This window comes from Dama dama, chromosome 22, assembly GCF_033118175.1.
Source record: "Dama dama isolate Ldn47 chromosome 22, ASM3311817v1, whole genome shotgun sequence".
NCBI classification, from domain to species: Eukaryota; Metazoa; Chordata; class Mammalia; order Artiodactyla; family Cervidae; genus Dama; species Dama dama.
Genome location: NC_083702.1, coordinates 674544 through 696257, shown reverse-complemented (window position 1 = coordinate 696257; position 21714 = coordinate 674544). Strand labels below are relative to the sequence as shown.

The following is a 21714-nucleotide window of genomic DNA, read 5'->3' as shown; positions in this document are numbered from 1 at the left end:
ATTCAGAAAACTAAGATCATGGCATCCGTTCCTATCACTTCATGGCAAGTAGATCGGGAAACAACTTAAACAGTGAGAGATTTTATTTTGGGGGGCTCCAAAATCACTGCAGATGGTGACTGCAGCCATGAAATTAAAAAAATCTCCTTGGAAGGAAAGCTGTGACAAACCTAGACAGCATATTAAAAAGCAGAGACATTACTTTGCCAACAAAGGTCCATCTAGTCAAAGCTATGGTTTTTCCAGTAGTCGTGTACAGATGTGAGAGTTGGATCATAAAGAAAGCTGAGTGCTGAAGAATTGATGGTTTTGAATTGTGGTGTTGGAGAAGACTCCTGAGAGTCCCTTGCATTGCAAGATCAAACCAGTCAATTCTAAAGGAAGTCAGTCCTGAATATTCATTGGAAGGACTGATGCTGAAGGTGAAGCTCCAATACTTGGCCACCTGATGTGAAGAACTGACTCATTAGAAAAGACCCTGATGGTGGGAAAGATTGAAGGCAGGAGGAGAAGGGGACGACAGAGGATGAGATGCCATCACTGACTCAATGGACATGAGTTTGAGCAAGCTCAGGGAGCTGGTGATGGACAGAGAGGCCTGGCGTGCTGCAGTCCATGGGTCACAAAGAATTGGACACAGCTGAGAGACTGAACTGAACTGAATAATAAATTTAGTTAAAAAACACACAAGTTGTCAAAAGTTAACTTTACTATTTAGTTTTGAGAGCATAAGAGAATACTCAGTGGGGGAGTGACAACCTGAGGAGTGACGGATGGAGTCAGTGGTGATGCAGTGGCTGCTGGGACTGCACAGATGCTCTCCCTCAGGGGAAAGTGAGACTTCTTCGCTTACAGTAAGAATAGATGTACCTTGTTAGGTGAAAATATAGCATTGTTTTTGTTGATAGGAAGTTCAGATATGTTTCAAAGGCTGCAAACAGAAGCTGACTTTCCAGAAGGTCAGACTTGTCCACTTTCCACTTACTGCCTCAGATCCAGATCCAGTTTTCCCTGTTGCTCTGCAATAATGGAGCTGGGTCCTGGGAGCACTGAGCAGGGAGTGTTCTGTCCTTTCTTGAATATAGCCTTCTGTATAATTAATCTCACTGTCAGGAGTTTTTATGTCAAACTTTCCCTGACGTCACTGTGTGGCCTCTGTCTCCCTATTGAACCCCGACTACTGATACAAGGAGGAAAAACCAAGCAGGCAAAGGGGCTGTGAGTGTGCCCGTGTGCGTGCATGTCTGTACATGTGCACGTGTGTATATGTGCAGATGTGTACATGTGCACGTGTGTACATGTGCATGTGTGTACGGAGGCTTGAGATCTTAAGTAGGGAGGCCAGGGAAGACCTCAGGGAGAAGGGGATGATGGAGTAAGATGTAGGAGGTCAGTTAGCACGGGGACAGTTGGAGGGTGTGACATGTTGCACAGACAATGACCTGTGGCAGGAGGGTGTCATGATTTGGAGCTAAATGAACACGGGCAGAACACAAATGAGACCCGACTGTGTAGGAGCTGTGGGTGGCAGCACGGACTGGCTTTCCTGCTGTGTGAGACAGGAGCCCCTGGGGGAGGGATGCGGTTGGACTTGTTTCCACTGGGTGCTGTGCTGACTACGACAAGCTGGCTTCCAGCAAGTACGGCAGGGTAGCAGCAGGGAGCCCGCCCGGAGGCTGCTGCTGTGAGTTTGGTGGGAGAGACTGTTCTAAGACTAGGGCTGCGGGGAGAGGGGCTCCAGTTGGAAGTGGAGGGACTGGAACTCAGGGTGGGTGGGAGAGGAGAGGGGCCCTAGCTGACCCCAGAAGAGCGTCATGATCAGGCTGAGGGTTGCCGGCTCTCCCAGCAGGACAGCCAGCCTGAGCGCCGCAAGCTCCGCCTCCTGCACCTGCAGCCTCGGAGCCGGGGGGCAGGTCTTTGCTGGCAGGGCTTGCGCTCTTTTCTCGGTCGTAAGATAGACGCTTTTAACCCCCATTTCCTGAACGATCACCCTACAGAACTTGCCAGAAATCCACCCTGCGGTCTTCCTGGGAAAGATGTTTGGGGGGAGCTGTCTAGGGAAATGTGGGACCATGGGGAAGAGGCGCCTGAGGCCAGCGGAGCGGCCCTGTAGCAAACCTTCTCTGGCAAACTCTGCAGCACCCTCTGCTGACAAGGCTCGGCAAAGCCAGGGATCAGCTCCATTTTGAAGTTAAAAGAAACTTGCTCCTTCGAAGGAAAGCTATGACAAACTTAGACAACATATTAAAAAACAGAGAAATCACTTTACTGACAAAGGTCTGTCTGGTCAAAGCTATGGTTTTTCCAGCAGTCATGTATGGGTGTGAGAGTTGGACTATAAAAAAGGCTGAGGGCCAAAGAATTGACGCATTTGAACTGTGGCGTTGGAGAAGACTCTTGAGAGTCCCTTGGACTGCAAGGAGATCCAAGCAGTCCATCCTCAAGGATGTTCATTGGATGTTCATTGGCTGTTCACTGGAAGGACGGATGCTGAAGCTGAAACTCCAATACTTTGGCCACCTGATGCGAAGAGCTGACTCTTTTGAAAAGACCCAGCTGCTGGGAAAGATTGAGGGCAGGAGGAGAAGGGGACGGCAGAGGAGGAGATGTTTACGTAGAGAGACCAAAGGGGGAGGAAGACACGCCCGCCCCTACCTCTCGAGGCCCTGACGACCCCCGCGGTCACGCCCACCAAGTGCGGCCCCGCCCACACGCGCTCCACCCACGCAGAGGCCCCGCCCCATCCCGACCTGAGGCCCCGCCCCCGGCGTGCGCGCGGACGCCCGCCGCCACCGCCATTTTGGAGCAACCTGAGCGCGGCCCGCGGCCCGAGCCGGTCCTCAGGCGCCGGCAGGCCGCGCCGGATCTGTGGGCGCAGTGTCTGTGGGCGCCTAGCCCGGCCGGGCCCATGTGCGCGCGGCCTATCTCAGGCCGCCCGGGCTTCGCCTCCGCCCGGTTCCTGGCCTCCACCCGGGCCTCCGAGGAGCCGCCGCGACGCCCGGCCCGCGGGGCAGGTGAGTGCGGCCGCGGCTCAGAGCCGGCGGTGCTGGCCTGCGGGAGCCGGCGGGGCCCGCGCCTCAGGGTCCCCATGTCAGCGTCCGCCCCTCGCTCGTCGCTGCCGCCGTGAAGCTCACCGTGTCAGTGCCCACCCTTGTCAGCGTCCCCCAGCTCAGTGCCCACCAGGTCAGCCCTCCCCCTTTAGCGCCCGCCCCGTCCATGTCCTCTACACGTGTCCACCGCTGACTGACATTTTGTCAACGTCCGCCCACCGGTGACCTCCCGCCGGTGTCCACCCCTCCACTTTCTTAGCGCCCCCAGGGCAGTAGTCTTCGCTCCCTAATGTCCTTCCCACCAGTGACCCCCACGTCAGTGCCCTCCCACCTTGACCCCAAAGCAGCGTCCCCCAAAGCAGCGGCCACCCCCCACCTGTGGTGCCCTCCCAGTCGGAGTCCCCACCGTCAGTGACCCCCGAAAGACTCTCCTCCTCGTAAGTTTCGCATTTCTGTCCTTCCTTCCCCTGTGCTGCCAGGGCCCCCACAGTCAGTATCCCACTTGCTGGTGAGATTTCCCCCTCAGTGCCACCGCCTCAGTGCCCGCCACCGCGTCTCCTGCCTGGCCGTGTGGCGCTCTGCTCGCCTAAGCTCTCTGTCATCTCCTCCCCTTCACCACTCACTGCCTCCTCTCCCCTCACTGTCCCCTTTCCGTCACTGTTAGGGCTCCTGTGTCTCTGGTCACCTATCTCCATCTGTCATCTCCTTACTTCTTCCATGGCAGCCCACTCTGGCACTCTTGCCTGGAAAATGCCATGGACGGAGGAGCCTGGTAGGCTACAGTCTACGGGTCGCAGTGTGGGACGCGACGCAGCGACCTCTCCTAGTGCCCATTCACTGCCCCGTTTCCTCCTCCATCACCTCTCCTTCACACGTGTCGCTTTCCCTTATGCACTGTACAGGCCTCGTGAATGTCCTCGCACCATCACTGGGAGGTCCTCCACACAACCCCCCTTCCACTTTGTGTCTTCACAGCCTAACTCCCTGGAGCGTCCACAGACTTGTTACTGACCGCTCCCACTTCGATGCTGACCCCCTGGTCTGTCGCCACCAGCTCGTCCAGTCTGTCACTTACACTTAGTTCCTGCATTTCACTTTGCCCGGCGCTGTTCTGTCCCTGTAGCCACCTGCCTTGTCCGTAGGGCCTTCTCCAGCCTGCTACTCTTATCCACCTGTCACCTCCCTGCTGCCCTTGTGGCTTAGCTGGTAGAGAATCTGCCTGCAATGTGGGACACCTGGGTTCGATCCCTGGGTTGGGAAGATCCCCTGGAGAAGGGGAAGGCTACCCCTTCCAATATTCTGGCCTGGAGAATTCCGTGGACTGTACAGTCCATGGGGTCGCAAAGAGTCGGACACCACTGAGCGACTTTCACTCACTCACTCCCCTCCCCTCGTGGCCTCTTCCTGCCTTGCCCTTGGCTTCTCAGGGCCTGAGTCCTCACCGGCACTCTCAGCTGTTCCCCTCTTTTTCATGTCCCTTCCTTTTTGGCTTGCCTTCCCTTTTGGCTTCTCTAATGTCAGCTAAACCCTGGAAGGCAAGAAGAGCCTTCTGGGGTAAGGCGTCAGCAGATGAAAAGATGCTGGACCTCCTCCAGGAACCTGGATAAGACCGATATGTGGCCAGGGTAAAGGGGAGACACTCCGAGCCTTGGTTAAAACATTGGCCTTCCAGTCGTCTGTTCCTTGTAGGCTGTTGACTCTGGATTGTGAGGGGACCCAGGCTTGAAGATTGAGTTGGGGAGTGCCATCAACATATGAATAACAGAGGGAGAGACAGGATGTTGGGAGTGAGTGCAGTTTCTTTCTTTTTTTTGTTTCCTTTTTTTTTTTTTTTCCCTCTATTTTTTGAGTGCAGTTTCTTTGTGTCCCTTTTTAGTTGTTAAAGCCATTCTTCAAAATTGAAAGGTAACAGTTTCTGATTCTGATCTCTATTTTTTAGACTAATTTTGCAGGTCCTTCAGCATCATATAAATGGAGCCAGAAAGTACAATATATGGTCTTTTACGTCTCTATTTATTTATTTATTTGGCTGTGCTGGGTCTTAGTTGAGGTATGCAAGATCTTTAGTTGCAGCATGCAGACTCTCAGCTGTGGCACATGTGCTCCAGTTCCCTGACCAGGGATGGAACCCAGGCTACCCGCATTGGGAGCATGGAGTCTTAGCCGTTGGACCACCAGGGAAATCTCTGTGTCTGTCTTCTTTTGCTCAGTATATTTTTGAAATATAATGATTTTGATTCCTGTATCTATAGTTGTGCTTTTCATTTGAATAATACTCCTTTGTGTGAAAATGTTTTTCTTATTGATATTTGGGTTGGTTTCACCTTTTGGCTGTTGTAACTAGTCACTAAGTTTATTGTACATTCTTTTGTGGATATGTGTTATTTCTTTGGGGTAAATGTGTGGGAAGGGAATTGCTAGATCATAGAATAGATTTATGTTTAATCTTTTTAGAAACTGTGAGTTTTCCAAACTGGTATCATCTTATACTCCCGTCAGTAATGTATGAGAGTTCTAGTTTCTCCACATCCATACCAACAGTTGATATTATCAGTCTTTAATTTTAATTCTGGTGGTAGTGGTGTTTCATTATGGTTTTAATAACAACGGTGGGGCTTCCCTGGTGGGTCAGTGATAAAGAATCTCCCTGCCAATGCAGGAGACACAGGTTCGATCCCTGATCAGGGAAGATTCCCACATGCTGTGGAGCAAACTAAACCTGTGCACTACAACTGTTGCGCCTGTGCTCTGGAGTCCGGGAGCTACAACTTCTGAGCCCACGTGCTCTATAGAGCCTGTGCTCTGCAGCAAGAGCAGCCGCTGCAGTGAGACGCTAGGGTATTCCCTGCTTACTGCAACTAGAGAAAAGCCCACATAGCAAGGAAGACCCAGCACAGCCAAAAATAAATAAATAAATAAAATAAAACAAAACAATGGTGAGTGACTTTTCATGTGCTTTTCAACCATTTGTGTATCTCTTGTGAAGTGTCCAGTCTTATGTCCGCTTTTTGTTGGATTGTCTTTATTATTCAGTTTTAGCAATTAAAAAAAAAAATTCTGGTTATGAGTCTTTTATGATGTGGATACATATACAGTGAAGGAGTGGGAGGAGGGCAGGAAGTGAGGGCTTAATGTTTTTTCCTATTTTGTAGTTTGCCTGATTCTTTTTTTTCTGAAAACAATTGTTTATTTGGGTGCGACAGGACTCAGTGTGGCACCTGGGCTCTCTGGTGGTCGCCCCGTGGGTCCCAGCATGTGCGGGCTCAGTGGCTGTGCTGTGAGTGGGCCTACTTACCCTGTGGTACCTGGGATCCTAGTTCCTCCACAGGGATGGAGCCTGTGTCCCCTGCATTGCCAGGCAGATTCTCAACCACCGGGGAAGTCTCAGCCTATTTATTTCTTAATGGTATCTTTTTATGAGGAGAAAATTTTAATTTGGGTGAAGTAAATTTGTCAGTATTTTCTTTTTATGTTTATCACATGTTGTAAGAAACTTGTGCCTGCATCAGAATTGTGAAGACACTGTCCACTTTTTTGTTTTCATAGAAGCTTTATAGTGGTAGCTTTTGTATTTTAGTTTTTTGTAATTTGTATTTATGAGTACTCTTTTTCTTTTAAACAGTTATCTTGAGATACAAATGACATACAATAAACTACACATTTTAAAAAATGTTCATTTTATTTATTTAGCTGTGCCAGGTCTTAGTTGCAGCAAATGGGATCTTGTGGCATGCGAAATTTTTAGTTGTGGCATGTGGGATCTAGTTCCCTGACCAGGGATTGAACCCAGCCCCCCTGCATTGGGAGCACTGAGTCTTAGCCCCTGGACCACCAGGGAAGTCTCTAAACTCCACATGTTTAAAGTGTAAAATTTGATAACTTCTGACATATGCACGTACCTGTGAAATCACCACCACAGTCAAGATAGTGAATGTATCCATCATTTCCCAAATTTCCTCACGTCCCTTTGGAATCCCTCCTGCCAACCCTTTTTTGCCCCTCCACCTCCAGGCAAATACTGATCTCCTTTATGAATGATCCATCCATCTTGCGTCTTTTTTGTGTGAAGTGGAAAAGGGTACATTTTCCCCCCCATATGAATTATATAATCATTCTAGCATCCTTTGTTGAAAAGACTGTCTTCGTTAAATTGCATTGGAACCTTTGTTGTGAATTAATTGAACATGTGTATGCAGGTTTATTTCTGGGCTTTCTGTTATGTTCCATTGGTCTGTTTTTTTATCCTATGCCAACACCATGCTGTCTTAATGGCTGTGATTTTACCATCAGTTTGGAACTCAGGTAGTATAAGACTTTCACTTTTATGCCTCTACAAAATTGTCTTGCCAGTTTTAGAATAAGCGCTTCAATTTGGACATGAATTTTTGCTGGGAGTTTGGTTGGGATCACATGGAATCTCTAGATCGGTGGTGGTGGTGTTTAGTCTAAGGCTTGTCCAGCTCTTTTGCAACCCCATGGACTATAGCCTGCCAGGCTTCTCTGTCCATGGGCTTCTCCAGGCAAGAATACTGGAGTGGGATGCCATTTGCTTCTCCAGGGGATCTTCCCAACCGAGGGATCAAACCCAAGTCTGCATTTCGGGAGAATTCTTCACCACTGAGCCACTGGGGAAGTCCACATCAATTTTAGAATTGAGTTATTAACTGAGTCTTCTGTGCAAATGGTACATCTCTCCATTTATTTTAAGTTTTCCTTAATTTTTCTCAGCAACATTTTGTAATTTTTTGGTGTGAAAGATCACTTTTTTCATTCAGTATGTTTGTAAGTATTTGATAGTTTTGATGTTATTTAAAATATTTTTATATTATTTTTTCAGTTACTTGTTCATGTGCAAAACCACAATTGGTTTATGTATACTAATCATGTATCCTGCAACTTTGCTCAGTTTACTTATCAATTCTCATGGTAGGTTTGTATTCTATCTGCATAATCATATCATCTGTGAATAAAGACAGTTTTACTTTTCCTTTCCAATTGTTATGCCTTTTGTTTGTTTTTCTTTGTAGTACCATCTAGGACCTCTAATATAATGTGGAATAGAAGTGGTGATAGTGGGTCTTCAGTGGTTGAGGAGGTTGCCCTCTAGTTTGTTTCAGGGGATGTTTTTACCATGAAAGGGTGTTGGATTTTGTCCAATGCCTTTTCTGCATTTGTTGGGATGATTATTTGGTGTCTGTCCTTTATCTTATCAGTGTAGTGAAAGTGAAAGTGTTAGTGTTAGTTGCTCAGTCAAGTCCCACTCTTTGCGATCCTATGGACCATACCCTGCCAGGCTCCTCTGTCCATGGAATCTCTAGGCAAGAATACTGGATCGGGTCACCATTCCCTTTTCCAGGGAATCTTTCCGACGCAGGGATGAAACCTGGGTTTCCCACATTGCAGGCAGATTCTTTTACCATCTGAGCCCCCAGGGAAGCCCCATCAGTGTAGTGTGTTATATTAATTAATTTTCAGATGTTAAAGTAACTTTGCATTTTTGGATAAATGCCCTTAGTGTGGGGGTATGGGGGGAATTCCTGGTTGAGGAACTAAGAAACTAAGATCCTGCACGCCTCCAGGCATGCCCGCTTCCGCCTCTGCTGGCCAAAAAAAAAACCACCCAAAAACGGTGGCTGGATTTTTGTTTACTAGTGTTGTGTTAAGGATTTTTTTGCATAGATCATATATATGTTCATAAGAGATATTTGTGTATGATTTTTTTCCCCATATGATATTTTTTGCTTTGGTATCTATGTAATACTGGTCCCAAAGAATGAGTTGGGGGAGTTCCCTGGTGGTCCAGTGGCTAAGACTCTGTGCTCCTTATACAGGGGGGCTGGGTTTGATCCCTGGTTAGGGAACTAGGTCCCACATGCCACAACTAAGACGCTATGCAGCCAAATAAATAAAAATAAATGTTTAAAAAAAAAAAAAAAGAATGAGTTGGGAAGTTTTTCATTGCTTTTTGTGGATTGAATTTCTATAAGGCATCATTTTCCTTTGGCTTAAAGTACTTTTTTTAGTATTTCTTATGTTGTGGGTATGCTGGGGACAGAATCACTCCTTTTTTGTTTGTCTGAAGAAGTGTTTACTTACCCTTCAGTTTTGAAAGGTATTTTTCCTGAATATAGAATTCCAGGTTGATAGCTTTCTTCTTTAAGTGCTTTGAAAAAATTATTGCATTGTGGTTTTTTTCTAAGATACTTTTTTTAATGTGGACCATTTTTAAAGTCTTTATTGAATTTGTTACAATATTGTTTCTGTTTTATGGGTTTTTGTTTTGTTTTTTATCCACAAAGCATGTGGGATCTTAGCACCCCTGACCAGGGATCAAACCTGACCCTGGCGTTGGAATGTGAAGCTTTAACCACTGGACCGCCAGGGAGGTCCTCACTCCATTGTCTTCTAGCCTCTGTTGTTTCTGATGAGGAGTCAGCTGTCATTCTTACTTTTGTTTACCAATATCCTTTTTCCTTCTGAGTTTAAGATATGTATTTATTTTTATTAAATAAGTTCTTAAAAACTTTTTTTCCATTTGGGTATAATTTTCTAGGTGTGGTGTTTCTGTATTTATCCTTCTTGGATCTGTGGGTTGATGTATTTAATCACCTTTGGAAACTTTTTGGCCACTGCCTCTTAAATATTTCTTTTACCTCCTAATCTTTCTTCTCTTGGAACTCTGGTGGTATCTATTTTGGACTGTCTGATATTGTCCCACAGGTTTTGAATGTGTTGGTATTTTCAAATTCGTTTTTCTCTCTTTGTTTACATTTGTATATTTTCTTTTCATCTGTCATCAAGTTCACAGCTTTTCTTCTTTGTGCCCATTCTGTTGTTAATTCTATCCAGTGACATTTTAATTTCAGATGCTGTTTTTCAGATTTCCTTAGTGGCTCAGACAGTAAAGAATCTGCCTGCAGTGTGGAAGATCAAACCCAGGGTTTGATCCCTGGGTTGGGAAGATCCTGTGGAGAAGGGAATGGCTACCCACTCCAGTATTCTGATCTGGTGAATCCCATGGACAGAGGACCCTGGGAGGCTACAGTCTGTGGGGTTGCAAAGAATCGGACATGACTGAGCGACTTTCACTGAGTTTTTCAGTTCCAGAATTTCCTTTTGGTTCTCCTTTCAAGTTTGCATTTCTCTGGAGTTAATCCAGCTTGAGCCGGGGGCGGGGGTGGGGTGGGGGGACCAAAAAAAGAAAAAGTTTGCATTTCTCTGCTAATATTCTCCACCTGTCATTTCTTCTGTTCCCTTTTCCTAAAGTCCTTTAACATATTAATAATGACTGTTGTGAAGTTTTCATCTGCCAGTTTCAATATATGGTCATTTTTGCTTCCTGTAGATTGTTTTTTCTCTTGATCATGGGTAATATTTTTCTTTTCAGCATGTGTAATAATTTTTTTTTTTTAATTGCAAAATGGACATTATGGGTAGTGTATGCTAGAAACTCTGTTTTAGGTTATCTTTCCTTAAAGAGTGTTGAGTTTTGTTAGGGCAGGCTGTTACATGACTGGAAGATGATCTTAATCCTGTCAAAGCTTTTCTAGAGGAGATCTGTTTTGGTTTTGTTTTAAGTTTTAGGGCATAGCCTTTAGCTCCTAAGGCATGGCCCTTCTGAGGTTTTAATAGAAAACCCATCTAGTTTAGCAAAATTTAACCTCTGAATTCTGTCTCCCCAGTGCTGGACAGCTGCCAAATCTTGGCTTAGCTCTTTCATCTCACAACAGCTGTTTTCTGCTCAGTTTTTTTCCCCCTAAGCTTTATCAAGGTGTAATTGACAAATAAAAATTTAATATATTAAAAGTACATTGTGATGATTTGATAAATGTGTACATTGTGAAGGAATTCTTCCTATCTAGTTAATCACAGCTATCACTGTCTTAATATATACACACATATACATGTATATGGTAAGAACATTTAAGTTTTGTTTTAGCAGATTTCAGTGCCTTGTTATTAACTGTAATCACCATGTCTTACATCTAGTTCTCAGACCTTATTCGTCTTGGGCTTCCCTGGTGGCTCAGTGGTAAAGAATTGGCCTGGAAGTGCAGGACATGTGGGTTTGATCCCTGGGTTGGGAAGATCCCTGGGGAAGAGAATGGCAACCCACTCTAGTATTCTTGCCTGGGAAATCCCACAGACAGAGAAACCTAGTGGGCTGAGGTCTGTGCGGTCGCATAGAGCTGGACTTAGCTGTTAAAAGAATCCACCTTCAATGCGGGAGACCTGGGTTTGATGCCTGGGTTGGGAAGATCCCCTGGAGAAGGGATAGGCTACCCACTCCAGTATTCTTGGGCTTCCCTGGTGGCTCAACTGGTAAGGAATCTGCTTGCAAATGTGGAAGATCTGGGCTCAGTTCCTGGGTTGGAAGGATCGCCTGGAGGAGGGATAGGCTATCCACTCTAGTATTCTGGCTTGGAGAATTCCATGGACCATATAGTCCATGGGGTCACACAGAGTCGGACACGACTGACTTTCACTTTTCACTCTCTCAGAGTTGGACATGCCTGAGCACACACATGCACTTCTCTTTTTGATTTTCCCATTCAGTTTCAGCCGTCCTGGTAGCCCTGAAATCGGTCAGAACTCTCTCCTCCTGTGGTCGACACTATGTCAGGAGCTCTTCAGTGCAGAGCTTGTGGGGTTTGTTCTTCTTTCAGTGACTGTGTTCCCTCCACTTAATGCATGTTTTTGAGTGGTGTCTGGTATCTTCAAATAGCTGCTTTTATGTTTTGTTTAGAGTTTGTACTTATTATCAGCAGGGAGATTAGTGTGATATAGCTGCTCCAGTTTTTCTAGAACCAGAACTGAGAGCTGCACTTCTAAACCCTGCGTTAATACCTGTGCAGCAGAGGGCAAGGAGGGAGACAGGACTGACGCTGGGAGGTGCCACTGATGGATTGAGCAGAGGAAGTGGAAGCTGACAGTAGCTCTGGGGGCCGCAGGACTCTGGAGGGTGTGGTGTCAAGGAAGCTAAGACATGCTGTTACTTCCACCGCGTCAGGCTGGGAGATGCTGAGGGGGGTGGTCCTGGGTGGGCACTGACTTCCTTAATAGAAACAGTCTGGTGGCATGGTGGGTGCAGGAGCTGGATGGGAGGGGATGGCGCAAGCCGGCATCCCTTGGGGAAGCATTCCTGTGAGCAGGATCGGAGAACCGTCTATGGGGCGTGAGTGTGCACGCCTGTGTGTGTGCACAGTGAGGGAGGAGAGACTGGCAGACCAGAAGGTGTGAAGGGCAGGGTTGAGCACGTGGGTGCAGTGGTTTGTCTTGGCGGGAGCAAGGCCTTTTCTGTGCTGTAATGACGGGAGGCAGGGACTGTGATTTGGGTTGCAGATTTGGTGAGCTGAAGACTGGAGGGTTCCCACTTGAGACCGTGTGCTTTTTCTGTGTATTAGGGGATAAGGATATTGAAGGGTTGGGAGGGAACAGAAGGAACCAAATGACTGTTTTTCCTGAGTTGGTGGGTTGAGCCCAGTTTGGGTGGCGCTGGCTCCTGTCTGCTCTGTGTGTGGAGCTGGGCCTCCTCGCTAGACGAGGCTCTCCAGGGTTCAGTCATCCTTAGGGAGGCTGGAAGGGCTTCTTTGCACTGGCCACAGGGCTCCTCGGGGGCGAGAGCAGAGGCCGGGGGGCCTTTCAGAGCTGACACTTGGAGCCGCTGCATCCCTCCCCACCTGTGGTGGCTGGGGGTCCTGGGCAGGGACACTTGCTTTTTGATGCGAGGAGTTGTGAAGAGTTCATGTCTGTCCAACATCTGTCCTGGTCATCTCAGAAGAGGCAAGCTCGCTTCCAAGAGGAAGCCGGCTCGCCGGGCTGTGTTCTTCGTTCACGTGAGGAGTAAAGCTCCAACAGGTTTCCCCATGGAAGCTGTCGCTGGGCACAGCCCTGTCCTGAGTCCTGAGGACAGTCCTGTGGGGTCTCTCCCAGCTCCCCCAGCCTCTCCTCGGCGGGTATCGCAGAGCTGCCTTCTCTGTGTGGGGCGAGCTGTGGCTCCTGGGGCCTTAGCGCCTCTGGTCTGCTCTCCTCTGGGAACTTGACTCCTACCTGTCAGCCCACTGAGCGCGCCTGTTTCTTCATTAAGATGTACTTCCTGTCCTGTGAGACCCACTCTTTTAAAGGATGTGGTTCATTGGCGTTGAGCACACTCAGAAAGTCGTGCTCCGTGGCCACTGCCTGACCCCAGCTCGTCACAGTGGAGCTCCTGGGCACTCTACTTGGAGGGCTCGCTGGGTGACACCCTGGACCATCCAGCCCTGGGTTGTGCCTTTGTTTCCATTCCGTCTGTCTCAGTCAGCCCTACTGCATCTTCTTTGATGCCTTCCTTTCTCCCTGTATCGACTAGAATCTGGGCCAGAATCTGGTATCGTGTAGAGATTGAGAACATGGACTTTGCTGTCAGACAGCCTGGGTTCCAGTTATAAAGGTGACAGTAACCTCAGGGCCTGGGGCTGGTCCTGTCATGATCGCGGCCTCTGCAGTTTCACTTGTGACCTGCAGTTGGTGGCAGGTTGCCTCCTGCACTGAGCCGTACTTGGCTCACGGGTACCGGCCCTTTAATAAGGTCCCCGTGAGAGTGGCTCCTGTTGCTGCTTTTCTTAGGGTAGGCGTCACCCTGCATCAGTGTTCCTTAAATTAGTCCTTTTGTGTTCTTGTTTGGACTCAGCTCTGTTCATTGCCCTGGTTTCCACCCTCGTGCTGTTGAGTTTTTCTGCCTATCTGGCACTGCTTTTTAGCTACCTGTTTAACATTACTTTTCCTTCCAGAGTCTCAGCCTAGAGGCTTTCCTGGTGGTCCAGTGGTTAAGAATCCACCTGCCTATGCAGAGGACACGGGTTCGATTCCTGGTCCGGGAACTAAGATCCCACATGCCTCAGGGCAACTAAGCCCGTGTGCCACAACTCCTGACGCTCCTGCACCCTAGAGCCCGCACTCCTTGATGAGCAACCCCACCGCACGGAAAAGCCTGCACACCGCACTTGGAGGGCAGCGCCCACTCACCCCTGCTCGATGGGGCCCATTCACAGCCACGAGGACCCAGTGTAGCCAGAGTGAACAGTCTCCACCTAGAGCATGCCCTGCCCTGCCGCCTTTGGTTTTGGTTCTCCCAGGAGTGTGGTGCTGAGAACAGGTCCAGGCAGGCACTGCCTGCTGGTCTCATCTGTGTGCTGGGGTGGGTGCCCCCCAGGGCCTTGCTGTGGTGGGTCTCTGTGGTGCAGATTCTTACCCACCATGCCACCAGGGAACTCCTAGAAACATTTTTTTTAAGTAGGTGGCATATGTCAGTGGTCTTCTGTGGTGTCTTAGGCGGTAAAGGATCTACCCACAATGCGGGAGACCCAGGTTTGATCCCTGGGTTGGGACAATCCCCTGGAGAAGGGAATGGCAGCCCACTCCAGTGTTCTTGCCTGGAGAATCCCATGGACAGAGGAGCCTGGCGGGCTACAGTCCATGGAGTCGCACAGGATCAGACATGAGTGAGGGACTAATACCATCTCCATATGTAAGCAAATAGTTAACATTTATTAGATCTCAATACATGAATATTGTAATATTTTTCTCTGGACTTTTTAATGTTTTAAATATTTTTTTCATGATTGAAGATAAATAAAAAATACTTAAAACTAGATTATAGTGTGTTGCTTCTCATGTAATAGGGCTGAGGAAGGATTCAAGAAAGCCTGATAAAAGTGGTTGTCTTTGAATTTTGGGCTTGAGGGGCAGATAGGAATTTGCCAGGTAAGGAAGGTGGAGGAAGGGTGTTTCAGGCAGAGGCCCATGTGCCGAGGTGTCCGCTGCAGAGGCTGGCAGTGAGTCAGGAAGTAGGGGTGCGGGGCAGGTAGGGGGAGTAGGGGTGTGCTTAGAGTGAGGCGGTGCCTGGCGCCCTGGCGTCCTGGAGTCGGGGCTCACCGTGTGCTCTCGGGGCCCTTGTCCTCTCTTTCTGGCTTTTGTTGGATTGAGAGCATGTTTGTGATTCTCTTTGGGTCTTTGTGTGTCTTTCGTGTCTCTAACATGTCTCATCTTCCCTCTATGTTTTTGAACATATGGAATACAGTTACAACAACTGCTTAATGTGCTTGCCTATTAATTTTACTGTCTGTGTAATTTCTGGGTGGATTATGGTTTGTGTTTTCCTGCTTCCTTGCATATCTGGTCATTTTTGATTGGATGCCAAGATAGTGTGACTTTTATCTTGTTGGATGCTGGGTATTTTTGTTTTCTATACATTTGTTTTCTTGACCTTTGTTCTGGAATGTTGTTAAATTACTTGGAAGGAGTTTAATTCTGTGAAATGAAGTGAACTGAAAGTCATTCAGTTGTGTCCGACTCTTTGCGACCCCATGGATGGTAGGTAACCTGCCAGGCTCCTCTGTCCATGGAATTCTCCAGGCCAGAATACTGGAGTGGGTAGCTGTTCCCTTCTCCAGCGGATCTTCCCAACCCAGGAATCGAACCAGGGTCTCCTACATTGCAGGGGGATTCTTTACCAACTGAGCTAGATTCTGTGGGTCTGGCTTTTAGACTTTGTCAGGTGGGGTCCAGGTCTCATTTTGCCCCATCACTGAGGCTTCTGAATACTTTGTGCAGTGCCCTGAAGTTAGGAAAATAGCCACTGTGACTGGGAGGAGGAGTAACTCTCCTTGACCCCATGTGAACTTGGAGGATCGTTCCCACTAATCCTGGGCTTGACTGCTGCTCTCACACACTTGGGCTGAGCAGTGCCTGGCCGGAGCAGGTGCATCCTCGGTGCAGTCTGCACCTCTGTCACCCTGTGCTCTGCTTGGGAACGCTCGCGCCTTGCCCCCTGGACTCCTGCTCTCTTTCTTCCCCTCGGGGACTGCTGGACCCACCTGGTTCCTCTGCTGTGACCCAGAACTCTTGTCAGGCAGGAAGCTGGGCAGTTGATGGGCTCCTCTTGTTCCCTCCTTGAGAGATCACTGTTTCCACTGCCAGGTAGCCAGTGTCCTGAGAACCATTTCATTTGTAAATCTGGTCCCTGTTATTTCATCTTGGCTAGAAGCAAAAGTATCAAAAAACAGATCCTTGAATGAAGGCATTAGGAGGCACAGAAGCGGGTGCTGGGCCTGTGAGAGTGCTGCCTGCCCCTTGTCCAGTTCGGGGTGCCTGTGTGGACCTCAGGGAATGTGCGTGTTTAGGGAAGGAGGTGGGGTAGAGCTTGGGAGAAAGGGGTCACAGGAAAAGCAGGCTGCTGACCAGATCTGAGAGCCTGCTGCGGTCTGGGCAGGAGGACAGGGTGCTTGCCTTGGGAGGGAGGGCGCGGGAGAGGGTGGCGCTGCCAGGCAGTGCGAGCATGGGGTGCGTGCTCAGGGTCCCTGCCTGCTGAGGAACCTCATCTCCCATTCCCCGGCTGCACACCCTCCCCCCTGCCCCGTTCCCTGGCTGCACCCCCTGTTCCCTGGCTGCACCCCCCCCATGTCCTGGCTGCACACCCCCTACCATTCCCCAACTGCACTCCCATGTCCCAGCTGCACCCCCCCAATTCCCCGGCCGCACTCGCCATGTCCCGGCTGTACCCACCCCCCCACCCCCTACCCCTGTTCCCTGGCTGCACCCCCCCCCATGTCCTGGCCACATCCCCCTTGTCCTGGCTGCACACCCCCCCACCATTCCCCGGCTGCAACCCCATTCCCCGGCTGCACACCCCATATCCTGCACATCCCCCCCACCATTCTCTGACTGCACCCCCCTCAGTTCCCCAGTTCCCTGGCTCTACACCCCCCACCCCCGTCCCCTGGCCGCACCCCACCATGTCCCGGCTGTTGGGCTTCCTCCAGCTCACACTGAGGAGAATGTGTCAAGAAGATGCAAAGTTATAAAAGTACCCTGTTCAGAGTCAGAATAAACAGGTCTAAGAGCCCTTATAGAGATACTTCTTTACTTTGAAACTGTATAAAGTGCTGAAAAGCCAATTTTGAATTGGGTGGGAGCTTGAGAATAGCAGTTCGGGACAACCAAGCAATAGCAAAAGCCGTAGGCAAGTCTCCCAGACAAAGAAGAGGAAGGTTACTATGCAGAGAAAAAGGAGAAAGTTGGGAGGGACTCTTGAACAAAAGCCCCTTGGAGGAGATGAGAGTTCGGGGTGCTGACGGCTTGTTACTGACTGATTTGCTGGGCAGATGGGAAGCCTTCCTCCACGGGCGTCTGTGACTCACCCAGTAATGCCGGCTGAGGCCCCCCTTGGACCTCCTGACTCTGTTAAAGGAAGGGTCCTTTGTTCTGTTTCGGTTTTAAAAGCTGTTTCCCTGTCTGAGGGTGTGACATGGACTTACTGCTGGCTTACTAGCACAGTTCCAAGTGCTTTTTTTTTTTATATGAAATGTAAAAATACACCAGAAAACACTGAATACCCTTGTGCTCATTTCCCAGCTTTTTATCAGTGATCAGCACTTGGCCAGTTTTTTTTTTGTTGGTGGTGGTGTTCTCTCACACCTTTAAAATTTGTTTGGCTCTTGTGTTTTGGTAAAGTGTTTTAAAAGTAAATCCAAAAAATAATATCATTTCACTCATGAATACTTCATTTTTTCTGCCAGATAAGGGAGGTTTTTGTTTTTAAAAACATAGTGACCATGTTATTTTTACAACTAAGAGATTTACATTAATTCCTTAGTACTAATACCAGTCTGTATTTAGATTTCCCCAATAGTATCAAAAATATACTCTTCAAGTTGATTCATTTTAATTGGACCCAAACAAGATTTAAATACTGTATTTGATGATTCAGTCTCTTAAGGCTCTTATATTCTAGGACCGTCATCCCTCCTTATTGCTGAAGTATGACTTTCAAATGGTAAAATCATGACTTTTATACAAATAAAGAGTGAACAGCTGGGGGCTCTCTTGGTCCACGTTTTTGCTGCACGCCTTGAAGTCAGGATTTTCACCAAGTGCTAGTCATGTTGTTTGGAAATGATGTTTAGCAATCCCACCTGGAGCACTTTGGAGTACTTTTTTTCTGAAAGCCGTGGGGGAAGTTGTCCTGTCATCTTGTGGTCAGGATGGGTGTTTGTTGATGTTGATAGTGTGTAGGCGTGAAACTGGACAGCTTCACAGAGATCCTTCTCATGTCCTTGAATTCCAGCCATTGAGCTGGTTAACCAGCCAGAGGATGGGTGTGTATCACTGGTACCAGTCCCTGTAAAACAAGCAAGGACAAGGGAGTTTTTAGATCCTTGGCCACAAATTGTTGAATTCTTAGTAAAGGTAATAACTTTGGTTTTCTGTATCATTTTGGTGAGTTGACTTTAAAGACATAGAACTTAAGTTTTTTTTCCTCTCTTATTTTTCAGGTGAAGAGATTATACATCTACTGAATGAACAATTTTTTCTTAAAGTTGCATATACTCCAAGAAAAAATCCCAAATGTTTTTATATTTTGCCTAAATATAAAATTTAAACAAGGAGTTTGCACAGCAGGTAAGAATTATTTTTGATTCTCGTTAATTGTGTGGTATATACAAATACACAGTATGAGGAAACATTCAAGGATGAATGACAACAAAAATTTTAGTTTTGAAAGATGTGTATATGGTCTCCTGATTTTTGGGTTTTCTTTGGCCCTTGTGTGTCTGGTTTTGAGGTGCTGTGTTGTGGAAAGATGACTTGGTCTCTCTAAGCCAAAGTATAATCCAGATAAAGCAGAGACGGTCGTGTGTGTGTTGTGCGGTAAGTGCTCTGTGTGACTTGTGTGGAGCGGGTGGCACAGGCTTAGATGTGAGCATGGACACCGTCAGAGCATAGTCTGTACAGGCAGTGGGCAGGGAGGGAAGGACTTGTGCCTCCAGCAGTAGTAGAAGCTCTTGAGAGGCTCTCCCATTGCAATCCAATTAGATGCTGGATAAATTACGATAGTTATAACTTATTGTGAGTGCTTCAGTGCTTTAAAAATTAAGCTAAGAGGACTTCCCTGCTTGTCCAGTGGGCAAGAATCCTTGGTCTGGGAACTAAGATTCCACATGCTGTGGAGCAACTAAGCCCGTGCACTGCATTGAGAATCCATGCACTGCGTTGAGAATCCATGCACTGCGTTGAGAATCCATGCACTGCATTGAGAGTCTGCTTACTGCACTGAGAATCCACGCGCTACATTGGAATCCGAGCATTGTGATGAAAGATCCCTCATGGTGCAGCGAAGATCCTGAGTGCCGCAAGTAAGAGCCATTGCAACCAGCTAAGTAAATAAGTAAAACTTAAAAAAAAAAAAAAAAAAAGCCATCTCTTCAAAAGTCGAAAGACACTTGTTCTTCAGTCTCTAAGTCATGTCTGACTCTTCAACGCCATGGACTGCAGCACACGGGGCTTCCCTGTCCTTCACTATCTCCTGGAGTTTGCTCAGACTCATGTCCACCCTCTTCTGGAGGCGGTTCTGGCCAGTTCTGCATCTGACAGGGCTTTGACTGTGGGTTTCCAGAGTCCAGATGGTTCAGCGTAGTCTTAGGTAAACTATTTTTTGGTAATCATTTAAACTTACCTTTATGTTTGTGGTAATTTCTTCTTTTCACTTCTGATTTTAGATTTTTATTCATCTGTTCCTGCCAGCCACCCCCTTTCTCTCGGTCTCCCTCCTGCCGCCCCCAGTGGACTGTGTCCAGTATAGACATGATCTTGTTTGTGGATTGATTGATTGTCCAGGTATCCACTGCTCTCCATGGACTTGCGTTGTCATTTTTTTCTCAGACCAGTGAGGTTTCAGTGGTGTGTTGATAAATGTTTAACTACTGGCTCTCTGGGAGAGTCAGAATCCTCCTTGCTTACAGCACCTGTTGATTCTGCAATGAGAACTCCCCTTGTGCCCACCTTTAGCTGCCAGCGTGATGCCACTGAAGCTGGCTCCGGGCGAGCCTCTGGTCCGCTCCCCTGAGCAAGCTGTGCCTCCCCCGGCCGCTGCTGAGCCCCTTGGCGGCACGCTGGCCCTGTCGCTGTTTCCTTCTCTCTGCCATCGGTACCTCTGAGGAGAGGTTGTGCCAGTCCTGTTCCGGGCTCCTCACACATAGGGCAGCTCGAGTCATGCTCACAGCAGTTCTCCTGGGAGGTGCTCCTTGTCCCAGTTTTCAGGCGAGGGCACAAAAGGCACCGGAGGTCAGGTCACCCAGCGGAGCCAGCACTTGAAACGGACCTGTGGTCAGATTCTCCTTTTCTCTTAGCAACAGTCTCTACCACAGAATGTCTGTTTCTGAAGGGCTCTGTTCATGGAACTGCGTGGTCGTATGGGCAGCGTTTCTCTTTGGAAGCTGCCTTCTCTCTGATGGTTGTACTAACCAGAAAAAGTCAAAGAAGCATCAGCACTTGAAGTTTCTTTATTTGGCTATTGGATAAAAGTCTGGAAGATAATGGTAATACTTTGCTTGGCATTCCAGGGAGACTGGAGGGCGTTGTCAGGATATGACAGGAACGCTTATAGTGTATTGGAGCTCAGGTATAACCAGAGATATCTCGAGTCACCACGCCAGTTTACAAGCCAGTTGTTGTTCGGTTGCTCAGTCATGTCCTACTCCTTGCGACTCCATGAATGGCAACACGCCAGGCTTCCTTGCCCTTTACTATCTCCCAATTTGCTCAAACTCATGTCCATCGAGTTGGTGATGCCATCCAACCGTCTCATCCTCTTTCACCCCTTTATTCTCCTGTCCTCAATCTTTCCCAGCATCAGAGTTTTTCCCAGTGAGTCAGCTCTTCCCATCAGGTGGCCAAAGTATTGGAGCTTCAGCATCAGTCCTTCCAATTAATATTCAGGGTTGATTTCCTTTAGGATTGACTGGTTTGATCTTGCTGTCCAAGGGACTCTCTGGAATCTTCTCCAGCAGCAGTTCAAAAGCATCAGTTCTCTGGTGCCCCACCTTCTTTATAGTCCAGCTTTCACATCCATATGGGACTACTGGAAAAACCATAGCTTTGACTTTACAGACCTTTGTTGGCAAAGTAATGTTTCTGCTTTTTAATACGCTGTCTAGGTTTGTCACAGCTTTTCTTCCAGGGTGCAAGCATAACTTTTAATTTCATGGCTGCAGTCACCATTTGCAGTGATTTTGGAGCTCAAGAAAATAAAGTCTGTCACTGTTTCCATTTTTTTCCCCATCTATTTGCCATGAAGTGATGGGACTGGATGTCATGATCTTAGTTTTTTGAATGTTGAGTTTTAAGCCAGCTTTTTCACTCTCCTCTTTCATTTTCATCAAGAGGCTCTTCAGTTCCTCTTCACTTTCTGCCATAAGGGTGTTGTCATCTGTGTATCTGAGGTTATTGATATTTCTCCCGGCAATGTTGATTCCAGCTTGTGCTTCAGCCAGTCAGGCATTTTGCATGGCGTACTCTGCATGTAAATTAAATAAGCAGGGTGACAGTATTCAGTCTTGATGTACTCCTTTCAAATTTTGAACCAGTCCAATGTTCCATGTCTGGTTCTAAGTTTTGCTTCTTGGTTTCTTTGCTTCTATGGGTTTCTCAGAAGGCAGGTAAGGTGGTCTGGTATTCCCATCTTTTTAAGAATTTTCCATAGTTGGTTGTGATCAACACAGTCAAAGGCTTTAGTATAGTCAGTGAATCAGAAGTAGATGTTTTTCTGGAATTCTTTCGCTTTTTCTGTGATCCAGCAGATGTTGGCAATTTCATCTCTGGTTCCTCTGCCTTTTTTAAATTCAGCTTG

General features: G+C 47.7%; 1 protein-coding gene across 7 annotated transcripts in view; it reads left to right on the top strand.

Annotated features, from left to right (window-relative positions):
* Positions 1-2815: 2815 nt before the first annotated feature.
* PPP6R2 (protein phosphatase 6 regulatory subunit 2) overlaps positions 2816-21714 on the top strand; it is a 60791-nt gene continuing 41892 nt past the window's right edge. For 3 of the 7 annotated variants that reach the window (XM_061124242.1, XM_061124241.1, XM_061124243.1), the window contains exons 1-3: positions 2816-3014; positions 18362-18488; positions 18991-19222. In XM_061124242.1, coding sequence (XP_060980225.1) covers positions 19110-19222 — 113 coding nt within the window. In that variant the 5' untranslated portion in view covers positions 2816-3014; positions 18362-18488; positions 18991-19109. Of the gene's footprint in view, positions 3015-18361; positions 18489-18990; positions 19223-19255; positions 19510-19585; positions 19704-21714 lie in introns of those variants that run through there. The other 4 variants (XM_061124247.1, XM_061124245.1, XM_061124246.1 and 1 more) reach the window with 3 other exon arrangements.